Source organism: Lygodium microphyllum, chromosome 9 (genome assembly GCF_053477565.2).
Source record: "Lygodium microphyllum isolate KBCC chromosome 9, Lygodium_microphyllum_v1.1.10, whole genome shotgun sequence".
Taxonomy (NCBI): Eukaryota; Viridiplantae; Streptophyta; class Polypodiopsida; order Schizaeales; family Lygodiaceae; genus Lygodium; species Lygodium microphyllum.
This window is the reverse complement of record NC_141143.1, coordinates 157136558-157151147: the sequence shown is the minus strand read 5'-3', so window position 1 is coordinate 157151147 and position 14590 is coordinate 157136558. Positions and strand designations below refer to the sequence as shown.

Genomic DNA, 14590 nt, shown 5'->3' with positions numbered 1-14590 from the left:
TATGTTATCATAAGAAACCTACATAGACTAAAAAAGTTGTATGGGAAAGTAAAAGCTGAGCGACATCTTCCAAAAATACAATATTACAGTTAATCAAGATACACTTACTTTATGGGTGGCATAACTTATAATCTTTGTCTTCATTACTTTACCCAACAAAAATCCATCTTACAACCTTGTTATCTAACTTTTTGCATTGTTGCAATGGTATCAAAGCATAAGCCAAGCAACCAAAAAATATGCAAATGGATCACATATAGCTTTTTACCATGTCAAATCATATATGGAATGATAGACTACAAAGCCCCAGTGGGACACTTTTGTTAACTACATAGGCCCCACATAAGAACCTCAAGCTAGAAACTATGTGGGAAAGCTTGACTCTTAATCATGCCTCCATGAGTGATCGATCTATTTTTTCTCTTAAATATATTTTATTGTGGTGTATACGGTATCATACATTGGTGTTTTATCTCATAGTTAACTAGATATACATTAAATTCTTCAAACATATATTTCCCTTGTCGATCTAAATGGAGAGGGCCCACTCTACATTTGACAAATTTTCAACCATACTAACAAATTACTTGAAGCACAAAAACACTTTGGACTTGGCTTTTGAAAAATATACCTATGCATACATGGACTAGTCTTCAATGAAAGTCACGATGTATATTTAATTGCCAAGAGCTATTGTTTCCATTGGACCACATCGCTATGTATAAGCTGTAGTTTTTGCAAAAATCTCTCATTGAACCATCTTCTAAAAAAAAAGCACCCTACGGTTTACCCAATATGTAGCCTTCACAAATATATTTTTCATGCCCCTCAAGAGTAGGTAATGAAGACATCATATTAGATTTTAGTGGGTGGAAGGAAAAAGAAAAATATAGATGACCAAAACATGCCACATACCAAAATTTTGCATCTAAAATTGTGTATGAACCATGTGCCATGTCTTCCACACATTATCCATAGTTATTGAGCTCTTACAACCCATGACATAGTGAATCAAATGCAACAATCATATCCTCCTAAGAGAGATCATGAATTGTGTATCTTTCATCCACAAACTTCATTATCAAGCCAATCTAATTGGTGAGTGCAAAAACTAACAACAAATCCTTTTTAATCTTAAGTACATACAAAGCATCCATAAGTATGAAAATACTATGATTAATAATAGTTAGTATAATTTTCCTAACTCCTTTTATAGGATAAGAGGGGTTATTGGTACATGTCACAGTACTGCCCTTAGGAATGGGCTCAAAAGAAGCTAATAGATTATGTACATAAATAATATGCTTTGTGCTACCATTGTCAAATTACCATATATCTAATTCCATAATAGACGTGCAAGAATCATGTAAAGAAGGGTCATAACTTCATTGTACACTAAATATCCTTTTTATATTCTACACAAAATTTGCAAATTTTAACTTAGAAGGAGAGGCATCTTCAAACATCCATAGTAGCTATTTCTTCTTAGTCTATTTTGTAGCCAATTCAAGACAATCCTTAATGATATGATATTTTTCCCTTACAATACCTGCAAAACATTCAACACTCTCTTTTCTTCTTATCATTATCAATCTTCTTTGTCCAAGCACCTTATCAATCTTCTTCGTTTAAGTAGACAATATTTGCATATCTCTACTTGCTAATAGAAAATCAAGGTTTTCTTTATCTTTCTAACTAGCCACAAAAGCTTGGTTTGCAACACACATGATGAACCTATTTTGCCTAGAATTTTCTTCTTGTCGTAAAATAAAAATGAATTCACCAAATGACAAAGCATTCAGATTGCTTTTCATCATCACACAAATAGTAGATGCAAAACTTGGACAAGAATTAGGAATACTATTGCGAATAGTTTGCACAAGTGAATTGTCTCGCAAAATCTTATATGTAGCAATCAACTGCTCTTTAAGGTCTTTGATCTTACAGATCCATGGAGTCACCTTCATCCATACGTTCACTCTCTAACTACTTATGTAGATAAGTAACACATGTCTTATTTCTTCCTCGATACAAACATCCAAGACTATCTTATGTATCCTTAGTTGTCTTACATGAATGAATATGTGGGATCATGGTATATTTAGCAACCAATGCAATCAAAGTATGAGCCACTGCATCTCTATCATCTCGATGAATTTACTTAAGAGTAGGTGATGGTGGTACTCTAGCATCAATTAGAACAAACTAGAACCTATAACATCCTCAACAACACCTCCTTTTGTTACTTATGTTGTTCTTGTAGCTTTTAGAATACCACCAAGATGTCTTTCGATTCGATACACAATGTTCCAAAGCCCCTTTCAATACATGATACATGATATAAACCCACAATGGATAGTTGGTTTCATCCAACTTATCCTCAACAGCCAGCATATGGAATGTATGATTGTTGCCAACCATGGGCTATTAACTATACTTGATGCAAAACTTTCATGTATAGGAAAAAATATGCACAAAATCAATATGTGCTATATAGCACAATATAAAGGAGATTGTAAGGGCTCTTACCGTATAGAATTAACAAATATCTAACATTCTACACAAAATGACAAAATAGCATATGCAATATTACTAATAAAGTGCAAATAGAGGTTGAAATGAATCCGAATCACACCGTACCCATAGAGCTCTCTTGTAGTATTTATCAACTTCTAAATGGCAGTCAAATCTTGTTTCGATTTTAGGAAATCGGGTGAAGGGTGTTGACAACTCTGCCCAAGAGGTTGAAGTTCATTCTTATGCCAATTTTTGGATTTAGGGTTGCAGGAAAGCAAGTGTGCAGCTTGGAGAGGGAGAAACTTATGAGAGCACAAAAAGTATACTAAGAAGTATCAATAGAGAGTATTTACAAGACTAAGTATACCCTAAAAGTGAACATGCATATAGACAAGATCGGGGGGAAAAAACCTCTGCAAGAGGGGAAAAAGTTTGTCAATAGTCCTAAGTGTATCCACACACATTACTATCGAAACAAGTTAGCAAAGCAAATTTGTGGGAGTCAAAACCCATTGCAATGTATGGGGCAAGTATTTAAGAGAATGTCCTAAGCTTAAAAAATATGAGTCGGAGATCGATGAGGAGTAAAAGAAATCTTAGGAGTGGTGGCTTGAGCTAACAACTCTCTATAAGAACTAAAGAAGAAGATGATGAAGGTTGGTGTGCAATTGAGAATAGAGCAGATAAGCAATGATCAATGGCTAAGCAAGAGCTATATGTGCCAAAAAGCCAGTCATTAACCTACCTCAAATCACAAATTTTAAGAATACGGTATTAATTTCTAAGAAATATTAAGGCACTACAAGGCTTAAAGTTAAAATGACAAACAAATTATTGCTTGTGATTAAATACTCAACACACACCATTAGTTTGAATGTTAGCTAGGCTTGTTGTGTTTGATGAACTACTCAGTTGCTTTGGCAACGATATGTAAAATCATGTAGATATGGTGGTTTTGTTTTGGTGATTATAATAGTTTACATTTCTTTTATGATGCATATATCGATGACCCTTGTTAATCCAAGAGGTCAACAATGTGAGATCGTAAAAACCAACTTTTGAATGCATGATTTTAGCTTAAAGTCTCACATTACATGTTTCTAACAGGCAATACTATGAGGAAATAAAAAAATTTATTACAATATTGCGGGGAAGTTAAAAACATATTACAAGAAGGTCAAAGGGCTGATACAAGGAAGCTATATAATCACATGTATCGTAGTCCTTGTGACGAAATCAAATCTACAAATTAGTCATAAACATTAGCATCCCTTTGTTTGTTAATGTGCAATTCGAATTAATAATTTATGTGGCACTCTTCTTTCCCTCGTAACACATAAACTTGGAAGGTTTTCAAAGACGATGAAAACTTGGTGTGTTATGCTAATCAACGTTAAGTTCCTTCGAAATGGCTCGCCAGCATTGTAAGTAGTAGACCTAGTGAGCTACCAAACTATGGAAAATAACATGCATGCACAATGGTGTTGAACAACCGAAAGGTAAAAGTTTGCTTGAGCCTGCAACTAGAATATACAACATTAAGACCCTTACCAGCTTGTTGTAAGATCATTAGTGACATCCTTGTAATTGGCAGTCGTCGACAATCTCGAGTTCTCTAAATTCCATAGCGCCAATCGACTGTTTTTTCGCCGGATGGGCTAGCTGCAATAGAGAAAACAATGGAGTTGGTGCTGGGAAATCGATTGTTTCAGCTTCTGTAAAATGGACTGCGCACCTCGTGTCAAAAATCTTAGCGTTGTAATACACCAAGTAAACTCGGCAAACGACATGTATGAAAAGAGAAAAGAGTATTCCTAAGTGACGTCAAAAATCAAGAAGACTGTCATGCGAGGGCGTACATCTTCGAGAAGAAGAGAAAATATCAGACATTTGCAGCAAGCTAGGCTACTAGTTACCTGCGTTCCAAAATGCTGGCTGGATGAATGTACGTTTTATTAGGTATCAGGTGTGATTCCTGCGGTGCCAGCTGCACTACCGCGCCCATTGCTGAGTACGTGCAGGAGCTGGTTGCTCATGCATACCCTGTAGCTCATCATCGTTTTGATCATATGTAGCTTCTTGCTGTTGCATGTAATTTGCCTGCTGAAAACGTCGACCAGCGACTTGTAACTCGTTTGATTCTTGGCGACCAGTGACGTATGTCATCTGCCACGTCTGTTGTATTTTTGCCAAGGTCAGTGCAACAATAATTTACTCCCCACCTAAGTGAATTATGTAAATACGTTATTAACTCTACTCTAATCGCAATTACACTCCGTAAGAATATTATGCGGCGGCAAACGAAATAGAATTCTACCTGGTTCGACGTAGTAGCTGCATAAGTACTATTGCCAGGGTCAGATACTATATTGGGGCTAGTCGACGGATTCATGCTAGTATTATAGTATCGATCATCCTCATCCCCAGCTGCAGCTACTGCATATTCGTTATGACCAGGGAGTGCCGGAAGCTGTATTCGATTTTGCATAATAGCTCCATAAGCTTTGGTATCAGCCCTGGTCAAATTAGGAGGCTTTTTCCCACCACCCGAAGACGACGATGGCTTGGATTGATGAGGCAGCGAGCTGGGCGCCGAGAGATCCCTAATAGCTGTACCGAGGGCCTTTGACGTATCGGCCCGGATCAGATTCGGAGGAGAGGCTTTCATAGTGTTGCCCTTATATTTTATACTATCAATTATAACATTGGCTGGGGACTGCGTATAATTAGTGGAAGGCTGGCTGGAACTGGACATGAGATTGAGCTGCTGGCCAGTGTTATCTGTTGGCACGATCTGCATAACTACTGCTGCGCCAGGAGGCCGTGAAGCTGGAGCGGCGCCGCTGGCGGCGATCCCGATATTCCCAATCGAGAACGTCATCTCTTCCAGCGCACTGTCCAAGCATTGGAGAGGGACCGATCTTCTTCTTGTTTGCACGTTCTTACAATTCGTCTTTTGCGTCGCCCATTGATCAGCACCTGCTTCAATATTGTCACCAGCAGTCTCGTTCTTATCAACGCCACCTGCAGAGCAAACGTGCGTTCTTGGTCAGTTGTCAAGTGGTACAGGATATTACTAGGTATTCGCAATGCTGCTTCATCCATTTTTCACACAAGAGTCTGGGAGAGAATACACAACGTACTAACATGATACATAAAAGAATTGGACCTTGTGTGTTGGTATCATCGATACAGCTGTCGGGTTCGGACACGATATAAGGAGGACGATGTTGCTGGTCGTCGTAAAACTGCATATTAGGATAATTGTTGTACATGGCATTAACATTGGCCGGAGGGGATTTCGATGGACCTGATGTTGCTGCTGCAGGAGGCAATACTGGGCCTGCAGCTAGCTGCATCATCGGTGGCCCTGCAGCTCGTTGCATGGACGTTGGCGGCCAATCATCGTCGTGTGCGTATCTCATGTAATTATTGTCGTTATGAGGATTAGGCCGAGTCCTGAACTTCTGCTGCTGCTGCTGTATCATGTAATTAGGGTCTGGCTCAATGTAATTACTGACTCCTTCGCCCGATACCTGTCGACGACGATGATGACGATGGCCTCGCCGTCGACCTCTCGGCGACGAGTAATTAGCCGCATCGTTGCTGCTTCTGCTGCCGCCGGAATCCGAGCTGTCGCCAGAGCTGTGATACGACTTCGTCTCTCCATTGGCCGATGCTTCAATCGTTTTGACCCACGATGACAATCCTTCCTGATTCAGGTCATATCGTATCATGCAGCCATATTGCAAAATCCTCCAAGAGTTATATTCTCGCGGCCATGTTACTGCATTATACAGAGTCGATTGTGGCGTGTGGCCAGCTAAATTAACTAGAGGCGTACGTTAATAAGGGATATGCTTATTCCTGATTACCATGGAGGCAGCGCTGAAGGCCAGATCCTTGGTATTTGGAACCATAATTTCGAGCACCAGCTGGCTCCTGCTTAGCTGTTTATCATAGATTCATAATCGTTCCAATGAAGCCAAACCTTCTACTATTCACTGCTTGAAATATTCACAAACGTCTGTTACTAACTGACTCAGGAAATACCTGGACACGGGCATTGACTAGAGTGGTCACGTATCGAACGTGCTTCCCGACTATATTTGGAGTCTAGAACCCATCCATGCATTCAGATCCAAAGTGCAATAATGAGCATTTGGATACTCGTGATAATACGACAGGACCAAACTTGTCATCATGTATACATATGTCTGTGTGTGAGGATTGAACTTATGATATTTACCATGAACAGCAGAAGCTTCCCTGGAACCACAACGATATACCGTTCGTCCTTCTTGTAGGCTGTCTTAGCTTTACGAAGGAGGACTCCGTGCTTCATGATGCGTTTATCCTGCTCATGCACATCCTCCGAATTGTATATTGTAAGTTGGTAGACAGGCTACTAATTATTTGTTTCGTCTGCGTCAATGGTCGTTTCTTTTCCGCATGAGAGCAACAAATTCTTTCTTCCAAAACAATCAAATAATACTTACAACACCAATGAGCCCTTTTTGCTTGCCTAGTTCGGCGGTCTTGTCCGCGGACAAGTTGTTCCCGATACACTGATGAAAGAAGAGACGGGTGCTTAATTGTAGGCTAGGCATATATATAATGATGCTGCAACAGCTGCTTGAAAGGCATTATACCTCTAGAAGATGCAAGATGGTGTTCTTCTCCTCCGCGTTTTGTGCCAAAATCTCCCACTGCTCCGCCCTTGTCATTCATTGAACATGCATGAAAAGAATATCTGATAAGTCTCTCTGAGCTTGGATGATCCTAGTGTATTCAGCCTAGTACGCCGACGTTGTAAATCCAGCTGCTGCCGCCCGCTTTTTTACTTACTCGAATCTAACAGAAAGTAGCGTGTCGTCCTCATTCTCACCTCCACTCACAGTCCTTCTGTAGGTTGGGAAGGTTGCTGACTGGAAGGAATCAGCGTATGATTACATTTGCAGCAAGCGCCGCGGCGCCGGTACATGAAATCAGTCGAGAATGTCAGTTGGCATATTGATTCATGATGTATCTGAACCGATGATCGAGCTAGTATAAGGGCAACACATTGCACATGCAGGTTTTATTGAGGCGCATGATCTCACAGTAACAATCCGGTCCTTATCTTGAAGAAACATCGTTTCCATCACAAAGTCAAACTCTAGGATCGCTCGTTTCCATTCGCCCTTCTGTCCAATCATGATAATAATAGGATGCAGTCATGTATATGCTTTTAGAATTAGTGTCTTCTACGAACTAAGCGAAGCCCATAAAACATCATATGTCACAAGAAGTTCTGGAGAAATTCCCACATTGTGAATTATGATAACATTGCGAGCTTCTAGCTAAGTGCAGTTGGGGGCATGGCCAATGTATTTTTTAAGTACATGAAATAACGGGCTTACTCGCCTTTCTGCCTGCCAGGCTGGTGGCCAGTCCGATCAAGCCAAATCCACCCTGATTGGCGTAGCCTCTGCTGTCTGCATGATTGCTGTAGGCTACTTGAAACGAGAAAAGATGGGCATATGAAAGCCTAACTGAAGATCGATGACTACTACTACTACTGGCCATATTAACGAACTCTTACGTCGAATTACGGCGCGGGCGTGTGGCGCAAATAATGGGTGCAGCAAAGGATCGATCGGCACAGAAACTGTGCAGAAATAATAAGCGGTCCAACTCATGGATTGATCGTTAATCTAGCAGTATGATCGTGGGTGGCACGTGCACTGGTGATCGTCACCCACATTTTCGAATATCGACCTGGGCACTGCTCTGAAATACCGAACCATCACGACCTTTTGAAGAACTCACGTCATTCATTCATGACGTACTAAGAAGGCTTATATAATACGGTGAGACCAACTAGGTCTTCAAGACAAATCTCACGTTCGTCGCCATGACTTCAAACTGAAGTACTCTTCTCATCAACGATCATATTAAAACGATCAATGGCAGGAGGTATGAGAAACTTCTCATGCATGCATGCTCTTCTATTTATCCAATATGTTGTGGTGGGAAACGTACTCACACAAGTCGCACATGCATGCCATAACTCTCTTCACCTCACCATTCATAAGCACGGTAGTAGTGGTCATCTCCATTGAGTTTGTCGTCGTTGTGGAAGGTCCATAGCAATATATTGACGCTCAAAACGACGAAAATGTTCATTAAAAAAATTACCCCGTCGTCACTAAACACGTCGATATTAACGTCTTCATGAAACCGTTGCTATTAGCAATCGTATTTGCATTAGTATGTGCATCGCAAAACCGACATAAATACCGAACCTAATAGCGGATGGTTTGTGACGCTAATAGCGATGGATGCAGTAAAATTGCAATGCTAATAGCGATGGTTATAGAGAAAAAAATAATTGTGATAGGGTAGCTAGCACTATATGTTGTATTTATATTCTACAAATGGATTACATGTTAAGTGTGCAATGGTCATCAAAATGAGTGCAAAATATACTTGAACCCACAAGACTAATCATACATAGAATAAATACAAGATCGTTGACGAAAACTCATAGAATCATGAAAAGATACAAAAAGGATGATAATAACATAGTATATAGAAGATGCATGTATAAATCATAGTACCAAAAAGGAAGAGAATGTGCGCTTCAAACGAATCCAAGCGCAAGCTATAGATCCTCGCCATCTGAAAGCTCGTCTCGACACAAAGGAGCATCGAACAAAGTTTGCAAAAAAAAAAAAAAAACTACACATCAATCCACCATATAAAATACATTTTAATAAAAATAGTAACTACGGACAAGAAAGATGAGTGACTTATTGGGCCGTTGTATGCATACAGTCTATCGATCAATGCAGTGAGACCGTGTCTCTCTGCATATCAAGTCTCTAAGCCGGTGTGATCACGATTTGTAATGGAGTGGTGCAAAGACACTACAACAAAAATGCTCCATAGATGCGCTTGTAGGTGCAATATTTGAATTGTGTTTAAAAATGTCGGGCGCGTTTATTACCGCGTCTACTAGCGCGTCTAAAATTTTGCGTCTACAAGCGCGCTTATAGTGAAAACTACATGCACATATAGACGCGCATATACACCCAAAGATAGATGCTCCTATAGACGCACTTATAGATGCGCATATACACGCACATATATACGCGCAAATACATGCTCATATACATGCACATATACACGCGTATATACACGTGCATATACATGCGCACATAGATGCGATTGTAGACGCGGAAAACAGTGTATGAAAAAAAAACCTCAAAGGAGATGTGGTTGTTTAATACGAGCGCATCTACAGGCGCGTCTACTCTGTGGATCAGACGCGCTCTTACACGCGCCAGGTCCACAAAACTCAAAAAAACCTAGGAGGTGTTATGGATCTTCAACGCTTGCGCGTCTACGAGAGCGTCTACTCTGTATATCAGACGCGCTTGTAGACGCGAATTAGCAGTGAAGCATAAAATAAAACTAGGAAAAGCAAGCAACAACTAATATACCCAAAGCTAAGAAGGAACCAAAATACAAATCAGAGTAACCAGAGAGAGAGAGAGAGAGAGAGAGAGAGAGAGAGAGAGAGAGAGAGAGAGAGAGAGAGAGAGAGAAGAGAAGAATGACTCACCAGCTTGAATATTTATTGTGATGGGCAGCGGCACAACTACAAACTCCTTCTTCTCCTCCATCTCCTTGCTCTTTGGCTATTCTCCTTGTCGCAACAAACATACCAAAAGCTAAGAAGGTAGCAAAATACAACTCAAAGAAAAGATAGAGAGAGAAAGAGAGAGAGAGGGAGGGAGGGAGAGGGAGAGAGAGAGAGTGTGTGTGAGTGAGTGAGAGAGACAAGAAGGACTCACCTTGAATCGGTGTTGTGATGGGCGACGACATGGCTACAAACTCCTTCTCCTCCCTCTCCTTTCTCTTTGCCTCTTGCTTCCTCCTCTCTTTACAATTTCTTCTTTGCCTCTTCCTTTCTCCTCTCTTTGTGTCGTGTGCCTGTCAAAAAAACCCAAAAGAAACGCACGACGGGACTACTTTGAAAAGAATGACACACAAGCAATATTTTTTCAAAATTTTTAAAATTTAAGTGCACGTCTGTGTGCGCGTCTATAAGCGCGTCTATAAGCGTGTGTATATAGAGCAGGAATTGCTTATAGACGTGCTTATATATGCACAGTTAAACGCAGTTATAGATACACATATACACGTGCTTATACATGCGCACATAGATGTGATTTCACCTACAAATTAGACGCAAATATAGACGCGCAATCGCGTCTATATTTTTTAAATTTTTTTAAAAATTTTAGTGTGCGTCTGTGCGCGCGTCTATAACTGCTACTTGTTGTAGTGACACGTCGATATTCGTGTCTATTTGCGCGGATATATAGACGTAAAATTCGCGTCTATTTACACGCTCTTTTACACGCACATACAGACACGATGATAGATGCACTCGACTTTGCGCGTCTAAGATGCGCGTCTATGCCTCGTTTCTGTTGTAGTGAGAAAATAAAATACAACTATTAGAAACACGATTGTCAATACAAGCAATATTGCAAAAAAGAAAGCGAGAAGAACAAAAGAAAAACTTACAAAGTCCTCTAGATAAGTCTATGGCCGCCACTCCCATGATGATGGACCACCCTACCTCCAGTTGTACCCTCGCTGCCTCGCACTGCTATCTCCAACGTCCTGGAGAATCTGTAGCTTCCTCTAGTCCTTACTCCCCTCGGGTATGTTTTTCCAATGGTCCAGGATGTTATGTCGAAAAACTTGTTGGCACAACTCTCTCTCGTATGAGACATCACCCTCCTTCCCTCATCATTCATGATCATGGCTCCTGTCTTGTCATCTACAAGGTATCCAAACCCCTCTGGGGTATGTCTAAGATGTGTTTTCTCCCACCTATGACTGCACTCTTGGATATAACCACCAGGAGATCCTTGTACATCTGGTATACTCATGGGGATGGTATCTCTCGGAGTAGCACCCATAGGGGTGCCACATGTGCAGACAACTGAGCAAAAGCTGGATTCACTGGAGTAGACATCCCCATAGGTATGACAAATCCTACAGGTGATGCAACTCCACTAGAACGACGAGATGGAGACATTGTATCGGTGCCTTCACAACACTTGAGCCACCCTCTCTCGAACCTACACGAGAGCGAGGAGTAGCACCTGTATCTTAAGTCGACCATAGGCTCACCGCATCCACATCTCTGCAGCATCCCCTAGAACCAATTCCTCCATCCGCTGAAGTCTGGAGCGTCGACCTTGTCTAGTGTAAACTGAAGCAACAGAGTGTGTTAAAGTAGATCTAACGGAACGACCTGATGGTGTCTAAGACAGCTCCTAGTTTGCCACATCTTTGAATGGAGCCATCTGATCTGTAGACAGGCACGTGAATATCTTCTGTAACTCCTTATCACTAATCCCTCGACTCATCGTGCTCTCTAAATATCGTTAAAGGTCACCTGCATAGACAAAAGAAAAGTAATGTTAGCATAATCAATATAAAGATTCAAGCAAAGCATGGTAATATAACTCTGAAAAAAATGATATTACTTAAAATGCATATTCTACAGTACCCTTATAAGTGATCCATCAAAGAATTGAGTAGACAGATGCTGTAAGTATGATATAGCCTATGGTCCCATAACAATGTCCTGACATAACTCCGCATACACTGGAAGGTCGATAGATAGGTCACCACAAAAGGATGAGTCCAACTCGTTCTCAAAGAAATCTCGGCCTCCTATCTTTCCATCATCATTACCCGATTCTATCTCCTCTACATGCTCCAAGCCATCTTCGACCTCCACCCCCTAGCAATATCGATCCCTCTATCTGCATACTATCCTCATCCACAATGGAAACATTGCTTTCATCATACACTCTCACACTTTGGGGAGCTGAAAGCACAATATACCACTATCGAGGTTATCGGGGGTTTGGATAGAAATTTACATGTTTAAAATCACATACAAGAGAGATTCAATATTTGTGATATATTTGTGTTATAATAATTTTTTTTAAAAAAGTTCTTCATGCATATGTTCACAATGGGCCAACAAGACAAACGTGTCTTGTAGATCGGTCTATCTTTTTTTGAAATCTATTTTTAGAAATCTAGACGAATCTTGTCGAATGGCTACCCCAGCTCCTTCTAGTATCACTTTGAACCACTGCACATCGAATATGATCATGGAGAAGCTACGGTAATCCACTGAGATAACACTTTGCAAGTTTTCAAAGTACTCTATCTCATCTCTAACGATGTTTGGATCTGTGGTTTATCGTCAGCTCTCTTGCTCGAACTTTGCCATGACACCACAATCTGTTGTAGAGCACATTTTGTCAATGCGCTCCGATGTGAAAATGTCACCCGGGCGACTACGTTGCACTGTATATTTTGTATGAACATTGAAACAGTTAGATTAGCTATCACAAATAAAATCTAGATACGAAAGCTTATAAAACATGTGGTCACCTTTGGACTATATCCCTTTGATAATTTTCACTCCTCTTAGTAAAGACTTCCACCCCTTTGCAAGAGGCTGCGATCAAAGCTCCATGTAACCATCGCATAGACATAAACCGCGGCATCTTCTCCATGCCCTCAAGATATCAAATCGGTTGGTGGCACGTACTGCGTCAAAATTCTGATCGTGCTTCTTTTCGATCTTTCTTGGCTTGCTCGTACCTAGCGAGCCATGTCGCTATGGATGCATGGTATACCATACAAAAACGATTCACTTTCTTCTCCATTGCAGCATCCATACTTTTTTCTACCCCATTTTCAACCACCACATCTTCGGCCAGTCTATCATCATCCTTCAATGACCATAGCATATTGTTGTCTGAATCCATTGTTGGTAGCCCACTGTGAAATATGCACTAATGCCTCTGACCCTAACCAACCTTTAGACATGCTACCTTCTGGTCGAGCTTGTTGTCACACAAAGCCTTTTCCGGTTTTCATGAAGCGCTCCAAGAAAAACATCCATCACGTATGGACATGACCCACAATCTCCACTTCATCTACAAGATGCACCAGGAGGTGGATTTTTAGTGTGAGCATCCTGGTGGGCAGGTACTTCTCAAAGAGACAAACTGTGTCCACTACTCCCCGCCTTGTGGATTCAATAGATGATGTCTTGATCTCCTTCTGTGAGATCCATTGCACTAAATTTGATAACCTATAAATCGCCCCACATATTTTTGGAGTGAGGCATCCTCTGATCGCAATTGATAGTACAAAGTGCCACACATAAAGAAGCATTACAAGCACCGACTAGACTTCAAATAGTAAAATAAACAAGCCACTTACAATCCATTCGTAGTACAAATTTGACATATCTTATGCTAATCATGGGATTTTAGCCCTGATAGTTGGTCTTTAGAAAAAGTGAATTTGAGAGAATGCATTATACTCATTGGAGTGCGGATAGATATGATAATTTGCTTTACAATGTACTCTTCTTTAGTGGACAAAACCCAAGGAGCACGAGGTAGTTGTAGGTGACCATTGATAGTCAACTGTGGCCGAATGTGGCCAAAGCGCCTCCATCTTGCTTATATCCTTCAAATCTTGGGGAAGTTACTATATGTATATTCTTTACATCATGGGCATTCAAGGTCTATTTATAAATATACTTATCTATGAATTTTTTTTGAATAAAACATATCATTTTTCTATTCAATTTATAAATAACCCCTTTATATTACACCCTTCTGTATGTAAAAAGTATATAAAAATGGTATTTTAAAAATAGATTATTTTGAAACCACATGATACACACATATATTCATGAGTAACTTACCCGAGCTTCAAATCCATTGGTGCCCCTATAGTATCTCTCTTTCTTGTGATGTGGTCCCATAGTATGTTGTCCACATTCTTGAAAATATGCATGGGATCCAACAAGTGGTTGATTTGTAAGTAGGTCCAATACGACAACTTGTAGAAAACTGAGAACTGTCACATTCCATTTGGATGTGACTCCGTGTGGACCATTTTCAACTGGTACCAGCTTTGGGCGTTCATTCGTACGAAAGGTCGTCCAAGAAAACATTTCCTCAAT

At 40.4% G+C, this 14590-nt stretch overlaps 1 protein-coding gene across 9 annotated transcripts; it reads right to left on the bottom strand.

The window, feature by feature from the left end:
* Nucleotides 1–1374: 1374 nt before the first annotated feature.
* On the bottom strand, nt 1375–8318 carry LOC148031772 (uncharacterized). Of its 9 annotated transcripts, XM_087685804.1 has the most exons (14): nt 8102–8318; nt 7924–8012; nt 7620–7703; nt 7366–7445; nt 7170–7236; nt 7017–7085; nt 6767–6874; nt 6571–6633; nt 6393–6467; nt 5687–6230; nt 4835–5541; nt 4434–4692; nt 4069–4179; nt 1375–1549 (listed from the first exon to the last, which is right to left on the bottom strand). In XM_087685804.1, exons 1-12 carry the CDS (start codon nt 8196–8198, stop codon nt 4510–4512), a joined length of 2166 nt encoding a protein of 721 aa, XP_087541930.1. In that variant the 5' UTR covers nt 8199–8318; the 3' UTR covers nt 1375–1549; nt 4069–4179; nt 4434–4509. The 9 variants fall into 9 exon arrangements, with proteins under 9 accessions (XP_087541930.1, XP_087541929.1, XP_087541931.1 ...); XM_087685803.1 differs by lacking the exon at nt 1375–1549 and having other exon boundaries at nt 1852–4179; XM_087685805.1 differs by lacking the exon at nt 1375–1549 and having other exon boundaries at nt 1852–4179; nt 7924–7994.
* Nucleotides 8319–14590: the final 6272 nt, after the last annotated feature.

Excerpts from the sequence above, each read along its gene's own strand:
- LOC148031772 (XM_087685804.1), bottom strand. The coding sequence starts at position 8,198 with ATGAGTTGGACCGCTTATTATTTCTGCACAGTTTCTGTGCCGATCGAT. Across the intron at positions 7,237-7,365 it reads CTACTTTCTGTTAGATTCGA|GGCGGAGCAGTGGGAGATTT; the intron begins GTAAGTAAAAAA and ends ATGAATGACAAG. Across the intron at positions 6,634-6,766 it reads GGAAGCTTCTGCTGTTCATG|ACTCCAAATATAGTCGGGAA; the intron begins GTAAATATCATA and ends GATGGGTTCTAG.